Source organism: Delphinus delphis, chromosome 14, assembly GCF_949987515.2.
Source record: "Delphinus delphis chromosome 14, mDelDel1.2, whole genome shotgun sequence".
In the NCBI taxonomy this organism is placed as follows: Eukaryota; Metazoa; Chordata; class Mammalia; order Artiodactyla; family Delphinidae; genus Delphinus; species Delphinus delphis.
The window spans coordinates 36,361,152-36,381,486 of NC_082696.1; the positions used below are offsets into that span (position 1 = coordinate 36,361,152).

The window sequence follows — 20,335 nt, forward strand, 5'->3', positions numbered from 1 at the left end:
TGGTCTCCCCACCTCTTCACCCCAAAGCCGCCCACCTCCCCCATGCTTCCTTGAAGCCTAAAAACATTAAAAAGCTTCAAAGGATGAGGGTGGGGGGAATTTTTTGTGAGTGTTCTTAGATTCTCCAAAATCAAGGCAAATAAAAAACTATGACAAAAACAACAGCAACGACAAACCCAGGGACACAGATGGCCTCTCGACCTACTACTGTATGGTTATCTTTCTATAAAGGAGATACTTTTAGTCTGCGGTGTAGTTATTCCTACTCATCTGGTCCTATTCCAATTTGAATCCTACCACAGACTAAAATATGCCAAGATCTTTCATTAACATATCACAGATTTTCTTTTCATTATAAATCAAACTAAATAGGTCATGATTGCTTAATCAGTATGCAAAGTATTGCCTCTGGGATACCTGCAATACTCTGACAGCTGAAATTCTTTTTGGTGCTTTGAAATCTAATTCTATTCAATCTAACCTTACCCCAGTTCATCATTCCCCCACATCAAAATTTCATTGTATGAGGTACAGATATTGTTCTAGAATGGGTATCATGGACACTAATAGCAGGGATCTAAATATTCAGGGGAAAAATAGATTCTGCTTTTCTGTCCGCACCCCTCCCCCCAACATATGATTAAGACTTTTCCCTTTCCCTCAGCAGCCAAGAAAAAATGGTGGGAGAAAGATGCTCTCCTGAAATTATGTTGCTGATAGACTCATGCCTCCCTCTTAAGAAAGAGATTTATTCTTCTTTACAAAGGAAAGTTCACATCATTCCTAAAGGTTAGTGAGTCCATGATCATCTGTATTTATTAACTAATCTCTGAGCAAATCTCATCTAGGTCTGCAGCTTTCAATGCATCAATATGTCGATGACTCTCAAATGTCCATTTCCATCCCTGACTCCTCCTCCGAGTTGCCCTCTCAATGTATAAACTCGTTTATCTACTGGACATCTCAGACTGCGCACAGCCAAAGCAGAATTCTTGGGTGTCCTCACCAGACCTGTTTCCTAGAAGAGTAAACAGGCCGACAAAGTATCAGACACTGTTCTGCGCTCATTGAATCCTCACTACCTACGATAGGCACTAATACGATCTCATCTCATGGAGGCAGGGGACCTAGATTTCAAACCAGGCAATTGGTTGGAGTCCACAGCCCACCAGCTTAACCACAATGCTAAATCCCCACTGCTGTAACCAGTCTCAGTATTCACCCAGTAGCCCAAGTCAGAGACCTAATGTCACATTTGATCCCTCTATTTCCCTCAACCCCCCACATCCAAACCACTGGGAAGTCCCACTGGGTCGACCTCCAGATCCTGTCCTCTCTCTGCTCATGACTCTCCATCACGACAACCTGGGCCACTGCAACAGTCTTATAAATGATTTTCTGGTTTCCATTCCTGCCTCTTCACAATCAGTATTACACAAACCAACCAGAACGTTCTTTTTAAAAGGTGAATTAGAACAAGTCACTTCCTGCTGCAAATTCTCCAACGGCATCCAAAGCTCTTGGAATAAAATCCTCACTCCTCCCCTTGGCCTGGGAGGCCCCAGAGGCTCTGACCTCAAGCTCCTCTCACTACACTCCAGACACAGCCCTTTCCTCTGCTTCCTGAAACCTGTAAAGCTAGGTCTTGCCTCAGTGTCCTTGTGGCAATATTTTCCTCAGCCTAAAAGCTCTTCCCCAGATCCTCACAAGATCATATCTTTCTGTCATTCAGGTCTCAGCTCAAAGAAACCTCCCAGGACAGGATTTCCCCGTCAGGGACCCATCAAGGCAGCTTCCACCCTCTCCGGCAGGCAGGTCACTCTCTAGTACCTCAACCTATGCTGTCTTCATCATAGCGTCCCGACGGATCCTCGTTTGTTTGCTGCTTGTTTCATGCCCTTTTCCCTTGCAACATTCATAGAGATTAGGAACTTTGGCCATCTTGTTGAATCCTGTATCCTGAGGGCTTAGATTAGCCCCTGGGTAATAATGCCTAATAGCAGACACTCACTAACACTTGTTGGGTTAACAAACTGTCGGGACCCCCCCAACAGCTTTCTATTGCCTGTGGATAAAGAATAACTCTGTTATAAACAGATGTCACAAGCCCCGGCCCCTTCTCCCCACCATCTCAACAAGCCTAAGTAATTGGATGGATTTTCCTTAGGAGAAGGAGCCTTCTCTGCCAGCCTCAACCAGGCTGTGCCTGTGCGTCCCCCAGGACGTCCCTCCTGCCCCCCGTGGCCGGATTAAACTCCAAATCATCCTCCAGAGTTCTGCTTAAACATCTTACTCAAAAAAGCTTCCCTGAGACCCCAGGCAAGGTTCCATCCCCTGTTTTACATCCCCTACAATACCCTGGATTTGCCGTTACAACCCTGTCACACTTAGCTTTTAACCGGTTACTTGTAAAAACTTGTAAAATAAACAAAAACAAAACTCTGTTTTCCTGACCACGACTTTAAACTCGATAACCCCAGGGAATAACTCTGTTCTATTCATTCAACAAAAAGCTTGATACTAAGTGTACTGCCTGACTATAAAACCAATTGGTTTTTTCAAACATGGGAAAACCAGAAACTATATATTCTCCAGTGTGCAGAGGCTACAAGCCTTCCTTGAACTTGCCTGCTTTAATTCCATGTCTCAGGAGACCATGACCCATGCCCCTCACTCCCCGCCACTGCCTGCCCTGGAAGACCCAGAACAAACTGGCCACATCCTCTGCTCAGATATTCGCTGCTCCCTCCCTCCTCTCAGCAGCAGAAGAGCCAGATTGCCCTCCCTCCATTGCGTTCTCTTATCCTTGCAGTGTGGTCAGGGAGGCCAAGCAGAAAGATCCTGCCTGGTTCTGACACCCCAGAAGGAAGTTCAGATCAAGTGACAAGAAAGCCCTGGATTAAATACAGAGGCCACCAGACCCAGGGAATTAGAGATGGCTCGGCCTCACCCTATCAGGGCCATTAATTGGTGTAGGCCACCAAAGTGCAAAGACAAAAAGCAAAACTACTGACAGATAAGCTCATTTAATTTAGTGCCTAAAATCCAGCTATCCTGAATTTTCAAGAGATTGTTCATATGGTGTTGGCGATATATATATATATATATATATATATATATATATATATATATATATATATAAAATTTTTTTTTTCTTTTGTGGTACATGGGCCTCTCACTGCTGTGGTCTCTCCTGTTGTGGAGCACAGGCTCTGGACGCGCAGGCCCAGTGGCCATGGCTCACGGGCCCAGCCGCTCCGCGGCATGTGGGATCTTCCCGGACCGGGGCACGAACCCGTGTCCCCTGCATCGGCAGGCGGACTCTCAACCACTGCGCCACCAGGGAAGCCCGATATATATTTTTTAAATTGATAAACATCAGTGTGTAGTTTCTTATCTTCGTCCATAATCATCAGGTTGGGGAAGGTTGGTTAACCTCTGGAGAGACACTGATGGGCTCCCTGGCTCCACCCTGCCCTACTCTGGACTGTGTCCTTACCCTTTCTGGATGAGCCCACGGGGTGCACATGCACAGATGCAGATAGAATTGCTAGGCTCTTAGAGCTGGAGAGAATATTCCCCTTTACATGGACACTAAGGGAACCACAGTGTGGAGACGTCAGGCTCCTCTTAGATCTAACTCCTCATGCAAAGGGTATCTTCACTAAGATCTTAGATCTTAGTTCTCAGTAACCAGCAGGCAAAGTTGGCCCCCAGCCAAACTGAAATAATTGCTGTCTATCATGGGTACCTTTTCTTACTACCAGGCCCCTCTACGCCTGGGAGAAAAGTACCAGCAAAGAGAAAAGTTGTTTCCCACTTAGATACTAGCAATGTAATATCTTTACCTTCCAAGGAGGAATACTAGGGAAGAAAATGCATAACACAAAGGCAAAAATTTCTTGATGGTGGAATCTGGGGTCAAGGGATAGGAAGCCTCTGTGGTTTCTCCATCGGCCCCCAGCTCCCAACACACAAAAGGAAGCACAATCGCATTATGACGCGGGCACCTTCTTCGCTTTGGCACAAGACCCCCTGGCAAGCAAAACATTTTAAATCATAAGAGAAGTACCACAATAGTTAAATATTTCACATAATTTAAAAAGTAACCCCATGAAAGCATGATTGTAGAATGCCCAAACCTATTCTGTACCTTGCCTAACATCAGACAGGAAGATAATGGCAAAGCTGAAAAACATTTCTGTTGGTCTAAGTAAGAAAAACTTGCTTCTCCTGTGTTTCTCCTTTACTCTCACATTACTATCAGACTCACAATACTTCTGACATCAGCTATGGGGGCGTTTCCACACACCAGCTGGGCATCCTACAATTTAACTCAATTCTGACACTATCTACCTGGAGATCGAGTCAGATCCCACAGGTTAAGGGCTCAGCCCCACAAGACTGCCCCCCACTCACCTCACTCCAGATGCCAATCGCAAGTCCAGATTACCACCAGTGCTTCTGACCAGTGGGCTATAAATCAGAGGTTCCCACAACCTCCTCCTTGAGTTCAATTAATTTGCTAGAGTGCCTCACAGAACTCAGGAAAACAGGTTTCTTACGGGGTTACCGATTTATTGTAAAAATGATATGATAAAAGATACAGATGTACAACCAGATGGAAGAGGCATGTGGGGATGGGTACCGAGCTTCCATTCTCTCTCCTGGCACGCCACCCTCCCGGCACCTCCATGTGTTCAGCAACCCTAAAGCTCTCCAAACCCCATATTTTTGAGATTTCTATGGAGGCTTCATCATGTAGGCATGATAGATCACTTCCAGCTCCTTTTCCCTCTCCAGAGAACGGGGGTGTGGGACTGACAGTTCCAAGCTTCTAATCATGGCTTGGTCTTTCTGGTGACCAGCCCTCATCCAGGAGCCCACCAAGAGTCACCTCATTAGAACCCAGGATACTGCTATCACCCAGGAAATTCCCAGGGATCTAGGAACTCTGTGTCAGGAACCAGGGTCAAAATGCAAATGCTAGAACAAAAGATGCTCCTGGTGTAGGAAATTATAAGGATTTTGGGAGCTCTGTGCCAGAAACCGGGGGCAGAAACCAATATATTCTATTATTTCATGTGGCCTTAACCCAGTTCTAACATTCCCTAGAGTAGTGGGGATAAAAGCACACCCCCAAACATGAGAGGTACAAGCTTTTCTTTTCATGTAAATGGACAAAAAGTCTGTACAGTTTTTAAAGCTGTCAACCATTTTTGATAGTAACTCAAAATATGCAGTGAATGCCAAGTATTCTGAAGATTTAGAATTTTATGAGAAAACATAAGGAAAAAGTATATATTTAACAAATGTTAAAATATATATATATAATGAAGAGAAAGAACTTTAAACTGTACAACTCCATAAAAGTAGTCTAAGTGAAAACAGAGTGTTGGTGAACAAAGTTTCATTTCATGAAGCTACTTTATAGAGTCTGCATCATATTAATAATTATTCGTATTTCCTTATTTTACTTCTGGAGAAAATATTTTTCCCTAGCCACCAGTATGAAATCAGCCTCATGGGAAGAAATACTGAAGAGGCAAGACAGCAGGCTGAGTGATTTTTTTTTAAGAAAAACGTATACTCACGCAGTAGTAGTCTGCACGTCATGCCAGCTTCTGCTGAAGTTCTGTTTTAATTCATTCATCAAGTTCATGCCGAGTTTTTGTTTTATCTCAACCAGACGCCTTTCTTTCGCTGATAAAACTTGTCGTAATGTTGTAATTTCGTCTTCTAGCTACAGGTAGGAGGGAAAATGGTGGGGAAAGAGGTCAGACCAGCTGAAACACACACGGGTGCCCTCGGTGCTCCAAAGCAGCCTCTGCGCCCTCTTGTTTACATAGCCCAGTGCATGGCCTTAGCAAACACATCCTGTAGAGAAGACCGTCTAATATTTAAAAATGAAAGTAGATTTTTTTAGCTTTAATAATTCTAAAAGAAATCACTACTCCTTGTAAAAAATTCACTCATACAGGGGCTTCCCTGGTGGCGCAGTGGTTTAGAGTCCGCCTGCCGATGCAGGGGACACGGGTTCGTGCCCCGGTCCGGGAAGATCCCACAAGCCACGGGGCGGTTGGGCCCGTGAGCCATGGCCACTGGGCCTGTGCGTCCAGAGCCTGTGCTCCGCAACGGGAGAGGCCACAACAGTGAGAAGCCCACGTACCGCAAAAAAAAAAAAAATTCACTCATACAGCAAAATGTAAAGAAAATAAAAATCCTGTGTAATCTACTAGGAAACAGCCACTGCTTAATTTTTTTGGTTTCTAATCATCCAAACGTTTTTCTAAAATTATACATAGATATAATTTTTGAACAAAAGACTGTTTTTGTAGTCTATGCCTAACAAGTTCTTTTAAGTGTTATTAGTCAGTGTTGTTTATTTTTTGCCAACCACACCTAGCATATGTTGTGGTTTGCCAAGGTGGTGCCTCAGGAGAGAATGAACAAGGGAGGAGAGGATGTATGCAAGGGAGTGATTTGTGTTATTTTTTCTTTTTAACAATCTTAACTGACATGTAATTAACATACAATAAACTGTACACACATAAAGTGTCCAATCTGTAAGTTTTGATATACGTATACTCCTTTGAAGTCATCGCCTTAATCAACATAGTAAAGAAATCATCTCCTCCAAAAGTTTTCTAGTTCTTCTTTGTAATTCCTCCCTCCCTTTTCTCTTCCCTCACCCAGGCAGTCACTGATCTTTCACTGGAGTTTAGTTTGTATTTTCTGGAATTTAATATAAATTGAACTACACAGTATAAACTCATTCTTGCCTGACTTTGTTCACTCAATATAATAATTTGAAATCATTTGATTCATCCATGTTGCTGCATCATCAATGGCTTTTCCTTTTTTCTGCAGAGTAGTACTCCATTGTATGGATATACCACAGTTTGTTTTCTATTCAACTACTGAAGGATATTTGGGTTTGGCTAATGCAACTAAAGCTACTATTAACATTCATGTAGAAGTCTTTGTACTGATGTATCTCCTGTTTCCCCTGTGTTAGCAGAACAGTAAATCTCTCCAGCATCATAAAATTGCTCTTGTACACTATGGAAAACATTATGGAGATTCTTTGAAAAATTAAAAATAGAATTCTCATATGATCCAGCAATTCCACTTCTGAGGATTTATCCAAAGAAAATAAAAACACTAGCTCAGAAAAGATACATGTACCCCCCCCCCATGTTCATTGCAGCATTATTAACAATAGCTAAGATATGGAAATAACCTAAGTGTCCATTGATAGATAAATGGATAAAGAAGATATTTTACATACACACACACACACACACACACACACACACACACACACATACACATACAGAAATATTATTCAGCCATTTTAAAACGAAGGAAATCTTGCCATTTAAAACATGGATGGAACTTGAGGGCAATATGCTAAGTAAAAGAAGTCAGACAGAGAAAGACAAATACCATACGACTGTATGATCTTATATGTGGAATCTCAAAAAAACCACCAACCCCACAGATAAAGAGAATAGATTGGTGGTTGCCAGTGGCAAGGGAGGGGGGTGGATGAAATGGGTGAAGGGGATCAAAAGGTATAAACTTCCTGTTATAAAATAAATAAGTCATGAAAAAACTGCTCTTGCAAATCTAATTTCTAATAAAGGAGTTCTGTAAAATACCCAGATTTTAGAGAGCATTGCTATATTTTGTGAAAATAATTTTGAACCTCCTCAAAGTCTCTGATTCCAGGTATCATACTTTATTCCATTGTCACATTCTAACATATTGCCCTGGTAATATTGCTTAAATTTACATCTTTGTTTTCTGAAAAGTATAAATATTTGTGACTTTCTTTGTGAAGCCAGAAGAGAATCAATAGTACTCCCTTAGTATCCCACACGCACAGAGGTAAAAAAAAAAAGTGCCTGACACTTTATGAGATTATTATTTTTTTTAATGGACATCTGGGTCTCATTTACATTCTAAGTGTCACTCTACTTCTGACCACAAGGAGCATCACTAACCCTGTCAGTCGTCTTGCAAATGTGTTCCTTGGGTCACCAGAGACGTAGCTGCTAAAAAACACATCTCAACAATGACAGTTACCTTTGCAAAAATTAGTCCTTTTTATTAGAGCAAGGAAGATTTTACCGCAATGGTGAACAGACAAAAATAGCACTGTAAACCTTCGTATTCACAAAAAATCACTTAAGCAAAACAGGCAGAAATACTGAATCAAGCATCTTAAATAATCTAGTAGAAAAGAACAATATCTTGGAGCTTTTAATATCAGCAAAATGTCCTAGTAATCTAACATTATCCATTTTTTTTTTTTCATTATCCATTTTTTTTATGGTTATGGAACATTTCTTTTATGTTCATGGAAATCTTTCTGAAATGAATTTCACCTTCCATAAACATGTTATAATCAATAGCACCCTGTCTTTTCTTGATGAGCAAGAGTCTTCAGTATGCAGACATATGCTCATTACTGCATAAGGAGTGTACCTAGGGACCAGCAAAGGGGATCATGTTTTTAGTCTTTCCATTAAATGAGAACACACTGTCATTTATTTTATTTATTTTTGGCAGTACGCGGGCCTCTCACTGTTGTGGCCTCTCCTGTTGCGGAGCATAGGCTCCGGACGCGCAGGTCCAGCGGCCATGGCTCACGGGCCCAGCCGCTCCGCGGCATGTGGGATCTTCCCGGACCGGGACATGAACCCGCGTCCCCTGCATCGGCAGGTGGACTCTCAACCACTGCGCCACCAGGGAAGCCCAGACACTGTCATTTTAAAGTCAAACCCTTCTATCCTTTTGCTCTCATGTTATATTCCACTTTTTCATCTTTGTCAATGTGTTCTTCTGCATTTAGTTTGCTGCCTAAGATTTCTCAAGGTTGTATCTCTATCTCTCTTACCATAGAAAATACGTGGGCTTCATTTCAGCCTTTTATTCTGTATTAGAAAGACCTTTTTGGCTTTCTTTCAGTTTGGGTGATTGAAATGACTAGGAATCTGGTTTTGTACATATATAAGGTATTACTGTAGTTTCCAACTTGTAACAAAATTAATGGGAAGTTTTTTAACTTGCAAAAAGAAATTAAAGATGTAGAGAAGAAGAAAGAGGTTTAAACATCTTGGTATTCTCAACCTTATATCTATGGAACCCCAGAAATTTATTCAAAACTATGGGGGACAGTAAGATATTCATTAGTTATTTGGGGGTGGGAGGAGTGGGTAAAGTATTCACAATTTTCTAATGAAATCCACGATCCCCAAAAGTGCTAGAAACATTGAAGTGACCAATTTACCAAACAACATCCTAAAGAAAGATAAAATTCCACACCTAATAATTTAAAAATCGAAGCATACGTTAAAAGGCATTTGTAGAGAAAAAACTTCTAATGATGGAAACATGAACTCAGTTACTCTGTTGGGTCTATTGTCAGGTTCTATAATGAAAGTCTCACCATTTCAATAAAATGTAAGGCTCACACTTCTTAAAGCTTTCATTTATTTATCAGTGATCTAAATATATGCCAAAATATCTATGAAGCAAAACCCAGAAGGTGAAAAAACAGATAATCTTAAATTACATTAACATGCCAGCCTGGAAATGGCCAATCTCATCTCTCTCAGCAGAGCAGAGAGTCCTGACACAGCAGAAGGGCCTTTAATCACAAATGGTTTAAATGACAATCCTGGTAAGATTCATTCACTTATTTGACTAATGAGAATTTTTGGCCTAGTTACACCAGTGGTTCTCAATTTCAGTTTATATAAAAGTCACTCAGAGAGCACATTTAAAATGCACATTCCAGAAGTAGGCCCCTTTTAATGCCCTAAGATTCTGATATCTCAAATTTGGTGAGGCCAGCCTACATATATTTTTTAACAAGCACCCCCAGATATTCTGATGCAGGTAGTATGCAAATTCTACATTGTAAGTACCTCTGCAGCCATATCAAATTCGTTTTGGAATGAGCTGGAGAGCAGGTAAATCATCAATTAAAGTATTTAAGATATCCTTTCCTCTTTAATTTTAAATTAATCATATCTTCACTAGAAACTGATAGTCTGGTTCTTTGGTTTCTTGACCCCTTAGAAGATCCTCTTTTTTTTTTTTTTTTTTTGTGGTACGCAGGCCTCTCACCGTTGTGGCCTCTCCCATTGCAGAGCACAGGCTCCGGACGCGCAGGCTCAGCGGCCATGGCTCACGGGCCCAGCCGCTCCGCGGCATGTGGGATCTTCCCGGACCAGGGCACGAACCCGCGTCCCCTGCATCGGCAGGCGGACTTCCAACCACCGCGCCACCAGGGAAGCCCAGAAGATCTTCTTATAGGATAAATATTTATGCACAAGGTTAGATATTTCAACTTGATTACTCAGATATGAATGAATAGGAATGAAAGTGTTGGTGAGGATGTGGAGAAATTGAAACCCTTGTTCATTGCTGGTGGGAATGAAAAATGGTTCAGCCACTGTGGAAAACAGTCTCTCAGTTTCTCAAAAAGTTAAACATGGAGTTACCATATGACACAGCATTCCTGCTCCTAGGCATATTCTCCAAAGAATTGAGAACAGGTCCTCAAATAAATACACGTATATGCATGCTCAAAACAGCACTACTCACAATAGCCAAAAGATGAAAACAGCCCAAATATTCATCAAAGGACGAATGGATAAACAAATTGCAGTATATACATAAAATGGAATATTATTCAGTGGTAAAAATGAATGAAGTACTGATATAAGCTACAACACAGGTGAACCTCAAAAACACTAGGCTAAGTGAAATAAAGCCAGCCTCAAAAGGTCACATATTGTATGATTCCATTTACATGAAATACCTAGCTAAATCCACAGAGACAGAATGCAGGCTGATGGCTGCAGAGAAGAAAGAGAAATGGGAAGCAACTGCTTACTGGGTATGGGGTTCCCTTTTGGGACGATTAAAATGTTTTGGGGCTGGACAGAGATGGTAGTTACACAACACTGTAAGTTTCTAAATGTCATTGAATGGTTCAATTTAAAATAGTTAATTTTATGTTATGCCAATTTATTTCAATGAAAAAAATTATAAATTTAGTAATGAGTTAGCTTCAATATGAAATTTATATTAGAAGATTGAAAACTTACTTTTCTATTTAATCTGCTATATTACATAAAATATCTAACTTAAATCCAGAAAAAGAAATACTTTTATAAACTATTAAGTATCAGTATGATGTTTAGGAGTAAGAGCATGTGGTCTCTTGTACACACTGCTTCAAGTCCTGCCACTTCTCCTGGTTACTCCTGCCTTGGCTAAAAATATGGAAGAATTAAAATTAAAACGCAAATAGTATCTGGGAGGGTGTGACAGGCCATGGGGTGCCCAGACATTTGGTCAAACATTATTCTGGGTGTGTCTGTGAGGGTCAGTCTGCATGAGATTAACATTTGAATTGGCAGACTGAGTAAAGCAGATTGCTCTCCCAAAGTGGGTGGGCCTCATCTAATCAGTTGAAGACCTAGATAGAACAAAAAGGCTGATCCTCCCTTGAGTAAAAGGGAACTCTATCTGCCTGTCTGCTTTTGAGATGGGCCACTGTTTTGTCTTGTTGTTGTTGTTGTTTGTTTTTTTTGTTTTTTCCTGCCTTCAGATTCAAACTGTAACATTGGCTCTTCCTAGGCCTTCAGACTGGAGCTACACAATCAGCTAAGTCCTTATAATAAATCTATTTCTATATACATATATATATCCTATTGGTTCTGCTTCTTTGCAGAACCCTGATTAACACAGAGGGGTGTTACAATAAGACAGTATTGGTTGTGAAGACTTTAGTTGTTCACTAGCTCAGTCCAGAAAAAATGAAAGTCTTGAAGGAAAAAAACTGAGAGAGGAAGGAAGAGCTTAGGGCACTTCTTTGGAAAGGCTAAGAGACGGGTGGCTTGAGGGCACTGTGTGCTTTTCTTGGGGAATGACACACTGAGCAACAGCCATTGTCTACTTGATGATGCTGTCTGGTATTTTTCCTACTATTAATGCCCATTTTTCTTGAGTCATTTTATCTAGGGGACATTGGCAGTACTTGATTGTTACATAATCATAAATTTATGGTTCTAATGCTAACACTTCATCCTTTTCAAAAGGCAAGCCACATTATAGAATACTGAGCATCAAATGCAGCTTAGCGAAATGAAAGTGGGAGTGGGATGTCAGTAGCACAGAAATATTGAGCAAGTTTATCTAAAAAGGGAGAATGGAAAAAACAACCCACAGAATAGATGCATAAAAACCTCAGGAAAGATGTTAGGAGCAGCTGGTAATAAGACTAATGAGAACAAATATCTGAAACAAAATAATATTTCTTTATATATTGACAAGATTTGTAAAAAAAAATATATTCTTCTTCCAGTATTCACAAATATAAATGTTTGTTGGTGCTATGATTCAAGTTATTTATAAATCTTAATTGCACACCTTCTGTGCACAAACTACTGCACCAGATCAGAAGTGATATTGGCCCCGCACTGAAGGAACTTTTAAAAACACACATATTGCGTGAACATAATAACAAACTCGAGACTGAACTGTGTTAACGACAGATTACTCTTTTAAGATGCAGACCTCAGCTAAGATGTAACCCCTTGGACAATACTGGCTTATTTTATGTCTCTCCCCACAAGGACAGGTCTTCCTTCTGCCAGCACTTGGTAAGCACAGCAACGTGCTGGCTGTGTGGCTGAATGGGGTTACAGGCTCGCTTGAAGTCTAAGGGCGCCCTCATGAGAATACAGACCACAAAACAGTGCAGGGTAAAGCAGTGGGGCGGGGATCCAGCACAGTCAGCAAACAGTAGGAGAATCTGAGGACACAAGGGAGAGGAGTGTACAGAAGAGGAGAGCGGGTGCCTGGAACACCCCAAGACCCCTCTAAGCAAAGCAATCAGACGTAAGAAGTCCTCCTACACGAAGCTCTTGCTTTGGATCACGGCCACAACTGACTGCCTGAATCAAAAGCAGTCTAATAGGCTGACCTGTGAGGTGTCCTGTTACCCAAGTGGCTAACAGACCCAGTAGGATCTTCCCTCAAACAGAGAGGGGTTGCTTATGACCAGGGGCCCCAGAGGAATATCTGTGGAGAATTGAGGCGGAGAAGCTGAGCTGTCTGCACGATGTCTCAGTTCTTCATAGGGCCAGCCGTGGGACTGCTGAGATGTCCTTGATGCAATTAAACCCTAGCATTTACGGTAATCTGAATGCATGTGTGATCTGAAAGAACCTAATTTGTGGTGTGTGTGTGTGTGTGTGTGCGCGCGCACGTACGGTGTGAAAGGGCAGAGAAAGTGGATTTAAGAGAAGAATGAGCAGAAAGCAGAGGTGGCCTAGATGGAGGGAGAAGAAATGGAAATGTGAAGAGGAAAAATAGCAAAGATCCCCTCCTTTGCTTTTTGCTGGAACTGAGGCAAACAGCTGTGCCCAGTGCCCCTGGAGGTTACACTGCTACCTTTGGCAAGACATGGCGCTTCTCCACCCCTGAGGAATCCAGAAGTAAGAGACAGGAAGCATGGAGGCTAATGCATCCTAAAGGATGAAAACATCAGTCCTAGTAACGTGAAAAAGTAACAAGGAGTCTGGTGTTATTTTCAGAAGTCAGGCTCAAAAAGTCTTAGGAATGAGACACACTGGAGGGTCATTAATGTGGCCAAATGAGACAAGAATGTGTGAAAACACTGGGTTTTTATATTCATGGGGGCATCCATTGAGAACCAAGGCTTACTGTTTCTTGATTATAAACGTAATACTTGCTCACTGTTGAAAGTTTAGAAAATACAGCATGCAGGCACACAAAAAACACAGATGTATGTACGTGTGTGTGTGTGTATATATATATATCCCAGTAATCCCAGAACTGAGAAAAATCAAGTCATTTTATAAAAGTTGGTCTGTTACAGAGGTTGTGTATGAACTTAAACTTGGACGATAACAGTGAAGGAGTTAAATTTCAGCTTAGAATCAGTTAGCTGATGACAGTCTGCAGAATATAACTTTAGTCAACACAATTGACAGGAACAAGTCATAATCCAGGATTCCAGGCCCTAAGAAAACGTGGAGCTCAGATATTCTCTGTTTAGGTTGACTTTGGTCCATGCACTCTGGCAGGTGTGGCCAATCTGAAATAAACGAGGTGGCTCTGGATCAGGGCCACAGACAGGTCCAGCTAAAGAACCAGGCTATTTGATCTGAGGCACTGTCCTTACTAACAAAATTTCTGCTGTACTAGAAGAACAAGCTTCTCCTTCATTTTATCATGAGGTTATTCTAGGGCGTGTCTTACGAAAGCACCTGAAATGTCTTTAGTATTATTATGAGCTGTCATAAACACACACTATCAGAACCTTAGAGCTTGGAGAGTCTGGGGTGGACACGGTGGGGTGAAGCTTAATTTAAAGCTGTGTCTCCAGCCTGTAGAAGAGGCCAGAGGAAGAAGACAAGCCTTGATTCCAGCTGGACCAGGAGCTTCCTACCCTCTGGGCCAGGGATTCAGATGGGGAGGAATGCTGGCCCCTTCCCCTCTTGCTCTACTGCTTCTTCTACTTGAGAAGCTCCCTTCTCCTGCCCTTTCCTCCTACAATGTAAATGCTCCCTAGCAAAGTATTTAAGAGGTAGCAAAGTGTATGTAGTGGGTGCTACAAACAAATGGCTTGAACAAAGAGATGTCTTCACGACAAGCCAGGCACCCTCCTCATCTCTAGGTCCAGATGCCCACGGCAACTACACAAGCTCTAATGAAGCCTAAAGTCCTCATAGCTTCCCTCTCTACCGCCGGAGCTTTATTCTTCTGAAAAAGAGCACATCAACTTAACAAATTCAGTTGCTTCTATGAATGAAGTTTTCATTATAAACATAAATCCTTTCACAGTATTTGTTGAGCTAAGCTGCTGACCTAAAACAACAACTGCTCTTCAAAGGCAGCTTGCGACTGTACCAAGGTCTTGAAGGAATTCCATAAGGTTTGTAAGTGATTTATTGTCCCCATAGCATTGTGATACTAAGAAGAGTAAGAGGTGCATATTTACAACTAATTATTGTTGCTTAAGCAGCATAACCGTTTGTTTTCCTATGGCCACCAATGGATAATGGACAATTAGCATTACAAAAATACCTCAGAAAAATGAATCATCTTACAATATATCACTTATTAAATCTTATTAAATGAAAGACGACATAATTGTAATATGCAACTTATATCAACTAACAATAATTCTCAGGATTTGGAGATAGACATAGCAACAATAAGAAGATTACTAAACATACCTGAACTAGTTCTGCCTTTAATTCTTCTTTTTCCTCCTCAGAGAGCATGCTAGGGAAGTCAGCACTGGCTCCTGTGTCTTCATCTCTTCCTTGCAGTGGTTCAGTCTCCAACAAACCTTTAGGCAAGATTGGCAAAACATAACGCAAGTTAAAAAATGAATTTAGGGCTTCCCTGGTGGCGCAGTGGTTGAGAGTCCGCCTGCCGATGCAGGGGACGCGGGTTCGTGCCCCGGTCCGGGAAGATCCCACATGCTGCAAAGTGGCTGGGCCCGTGAGCCGTGGCTGCTGAGCCTGTGCGTCTGGAGCCTGTGCTCCGCAATGGAAGAGGCCACAACAGTTGAGAGGCCCGCGTACCGCAAAAAAAATAAAAATAAAAAAATAAGAATTTAGCCAAATTCTACTTCCATGGTCTGAAGAACTAGATACTCTGACTGACCCTCCCACTGAAAAATAACTAAAAATTCCAGAAGAAAAAAATCCTTCTAAATGTGTCCTGAGCTGTCAAGAAAGTAAAGAATACTAAGAATCCCCAAAACTAAGTGAAAGTGGGAAGTGGAGATGTAAACAAAACAAGTCTTCATTAATTCTACATTTACCACCCAGATGAATCCCAGCCTCAGTCTTTACTGTCCCATGGGATGCAGGGGGCAGAGGACAAAGCCCAGGGCCACGGAGGGAGAGAAGGTTATGGTGAGACCCTCCTGCCCACAGGGCTACACCCTGAGAGTAAGGTGACCTGGAAGTAAACACCTTCACTCCCCACAGGCATCTGCAAGGCCAATTGCCTGCCTTGACACTCAGCATGAAATGGACAGGGCAAAAGGGCTTCCCCTGAGAATTCACAACCTCCCAGGTGATCCAAAAGAACCTCGAGATAAGAGAGTATTAAAACTTTTTTCCACTTCGATGTGGAAATATGCAGATACGGAACCTGGAGCAGCTGCAGCCGTGAGGAAGTACTGTGGCCACACTGACTCTGTCAGAGGGAGGTGGGAAGTGCCTGGACATCGCAAATGCATATGTCCTCTGTAAACAGGCGCACATACATACGGAAGCTTTATTTATGACACGAATTATGACAGAGCTGGCATTCATACATCTCTGGAAAAAGGGAGGTCTTTTAATAAATTGTCCTGGAACAAATAGTTTTCCATATAGTAAAAATAAAATTGGACACCTTCACACCATTAACAGAGATTAAATTATAAATATTTTAGAAGACAATATGGGACTTCATATTTATGAACCTCTGGGTAGGAAGGGATTTCTTGAGACACACAAAAAGGGTAAATCATGAAAGAAAGGATGGATAAGATTAAGAATGAGTTATCACTTCACACCTGTCAGAATGGTTATTGTCAAAAAAACCACAAATAACAAATGCTGGTGAGGAGAAAAGGGAACACTTGTGCACTCTTGGTGGGAATGCAAATTGGTGCAGCCGTTATGGAAATAGTAAGGAGGTTCCTCAAAAAACCAAAAATAGAACTACTATATGATCCATCAATTTCATCTCTGGGTGTTTACCCAAAGAAAACAAAAACACTGACTTGAAAGATATATACACCCCAATGTTCATAGAAGCATAATTTACAATAACAAAGATCTGGAAGCAACCTAAGTGTCCATCAACAGATGAATGGATAAAGAAGACACGGCATATATATATATATATATATATATATATATATACACACACACACACACACACACACGCAATGGAACATTAGTCATATAAAAGAATGAAATTCTGCTATCTGCAAAAATGTGAAGGGACCTAGAGGGTATTATGTTTAGTGAAATAATTCAGACAGAGAAAGACAAATACTGTTTGTTATAACTTATATGTGGAACATAAAAAAATAAAACAAATAAAACAGAAACAGCTCACAGATATAGAGAACAAACTAGTCATTACCAGTGGGAACAAAGATGGAGGAGGGAAAAGATAGGGGTAGAGGATTAAAAGAGACAAACTACTATATAAAATAAATGAGATACAAGGATATATTGTACAGCACAGGGGATATAGGCAATATTTTTAGAATAACTTTAAATGCAATATAATCTATCAAAATACTGAATCACTATATCGTACATTTGAAACTAATATAATATTGTAAATCAATTCTTAATCAAAAAATAAGAATGGGTATTCCCTGGTGGTGCAGTGGTTGAGAGTCCGCCTGCCGATGCAGGGCACGTGGGTTCGTGCCCCGGTCTGGGAAGATCCCACATGCCACGGAGTGGCTGGGCCCGTGAGCCATGGCTGCTGAGCCTGCGCGTCCGGAGCCTGTGCTCCGCAACGGGAGAGGCCACAACAGTGAGAGGCCCGTGTACCGCAAAAAAAAAAAAAAAAAAAAAAAGAATGTTTCTTCATCAAAAACACTAACTGTATGGAAAATAAAAAGACAAGCCACTAATGGAAGAAGATATCTCCCAGATGTAGAACTAGCAAAATTAGTTCCCAGAATAAACAGAATTCCTACCAACCCACATAAACAATGGAAATAACCCAATAGAAACATGGGCCAAAAAACCCAAACAGATTCATTACAGGGAGAAATCACAAGTGGTTAATAAATCCCGAATAACATGCTCAACCTCACTGATATTCCGGGAAATACAAATTAAAACATTTCATACCCACTGGATTAGCAAAAAGTTAAAAGTTTGATGATATTAATAAAAGTTGATGACTATGTAGAGGATGGAAACTCTGATACACTGCTTACAAAAATATAAATAGATACAAATAACTTGAAAAAAATGTATCATTATCTAGTAAAGTTGAACATTCACACACCCTACAATCCAGCATTCCACACCTATGGATATACCCAAGACACTCATACATCAGTACCTGAGGTCATTAATAAGAACTTTCATGATAGCAAAAAACTGTAAATCAGCAAAAGTCTATCAACAGGAGAACATATAAGCACACCGTGGTCATTTACACCAAGACAGCTCGACCCTAGTGAAATGAGTCAACTACAGCCATGCACGCCACATGGGTGAAACTCAGAAACAAGATGCTGAGTGAAAAACACAAGTTGCAGAAGAATAATAAAGTATAACTGCACTTATATGAAGTCTCCAAACACACAAACTAAATAAAGTACTGTTTAGGAATAAAAGTAAAAAGACAAGCAAGGCTATGGTAAAAAATTCAGGACCATGGTTTTCTCTGAGGAGTGGGGGAGACCAATTTCAATGCTAAGTATTTCTTTTTCATGAGTAATACCTGTTCGTTGTAAAAGATAATAAAATAAAATGACCCATTAGTCATTAAAATTACTATTAATCACACTACCCAGGAATAATGATCATCTTGTCCATCCTTTCTGGTCTTTCTTCTATGCATTTGTTTACATTTTCTTGTATATATTTACATGCATTTACTGTTGTGAATTTAATTTACTTTTTCAATAGGATAACATGATATCCTTCATGTCTCAAAACACATATCTACCTTTATTTATTTTTATGGTTGTACAGTATTTTGTCTCATGTATGACTGATAATTTATCCTGTTTATTGGGGAGCTGCAGTGAACATCTCCTTGCCAAGTCATTAGGCAAAATCTTGATGATTTCCTAGACACTGGGTTACAGAGGCAAAGGCCACGGACATTTTTAAACCTTCTGCCTGGTTATCCCCCAGAAAGGTGGTGCCAATTTTATGCAAACATCAGCAACCTAGGAGAGTATCTCTAGATTCTCCGTACAAGAATGTTAAGTAGGTCATTTAAAAGGTTTTAAACACTGTCATTTATTTTTCCTGGTAAATATTTATGTTTACATGTGGCCAATATATTTTTAGTCAGTGTTCTAGGATAACTGTCTAAATCAGGAATCAGCAGTAATTCCAAGCACAGTTTTAAGAGATGCGCCCAGAAGGTAAGCTGCCCACCTGCACTGGGGGCTGGGGAAGAGCCATAGGAGGAACCTGTAAGACACTCTGGTCTTCTCCCCAACTCAGCCTGGCCCAGGAACTTAGCAGATACTGCTCAAACTTAGCCAGAACCTAAATTCTCCATCTTCTCCTTTCTTGACAGTATGAGAGGACATGTACCAGGGAACAGACAACAGTTCCAGGCACTTAGACTTTTCAAGACATCAAACGTCTTTAGTATCTTCCTATATTCTAGGAAGATTCGAAATCCATTTAAATTGCTCATATGTGAACTGGGAAACTTCTAGCAAATTTAGGGAAGGACAGACCTCCCCTTATCCAGCAGGTAGCTTCTACTTTTCAGGGGGAAGGTATATACATCTCATAAAGTGAGATATTTCCTGCACTGGCTTCAGCTCTGATCTGTCACACATGCCACTCCTCAGAGACATCATGAATCTCAAAGTTTCTCTCCCAGAAAGCAGCCATTCAGGAAATCTGCCTGGAGCCCAGAAGCTGCTATTTAGGTCAGGTCTAATTAGACCAGCTACCTTCTTTACTCTTGTCTTTGAAATAAATGTCAGTTCCCTATCATTTTTTTGACTCACTGCGTTAGGGAAGCAGCAATCACTCATGAGGTCAAAGGATAATTCCAGAATCAAGGAGTAGGGGGAAAAAGGAGTTCGATTTTAAAAAGTGATTAAACAGTGAAAGAGTCAAAATCAGAAAGAAAAAAAAAGCAAATAGGAAGAGATACCAAATGACAGATGATAATGTGAGAAGGGCAGTAAAATGAGAATAAAATAACCTAGTTACTATGGAAGAAGATATTAGAGAAGATTAAAAACATATTTTTAATAAAAGCAATAATTAGTGGGCAAAACTGTTCAAGAAGCACAATTTTTAGCGGGTACCAATACATTATGAATTTTGTTCTCTTTTCCAAATGTGCAGACTATGCCGCCTTTACCTGGCATAGAAGAAAGAGCACTACAACAGGAGTTGGGACACTTGGAATTCTGCCTACCTGTGGGCTTGCCACTAACCAGCAGAGGACACTTGACCTCAATTATCTCATCTGTAAAATGGGTACCTTACAGGATTGTTGTTAAGATTAAATGATGTTAAATCAGATAAGATATGTGAAA

At 40.9% G+C, this 20,335-nt stretch overlaps 1 protein-coding gene across 1 annotated transcript in view; it reads right to left on the reverse strand.

The window, feature by feature from the left end:
* The window catches only part of TPD52L1 (TPD52 like 1), a 99,831-nt gene that overhangs the window by 21,299 nt on the left and 58,197 nt on the right, over positions 1-20,335 (reverse strand). Inside the window, exons 2-3 of the mRNA XM_060030544.1 lie at positions 15,291-15,406; positions 5,595-5,743 (exon numbers count right to left, since the gene is read on the reverse strand). Of these exons, the coding sequence (XP_059886527.1) occupies positions 5,595-5,743; positions 15,291-15,406 (265 nt within the window). The remainder of the gene's footprint in view (positions 1-5,594; positions 5,744-15,290; positions 15,407-20,335) is intronic.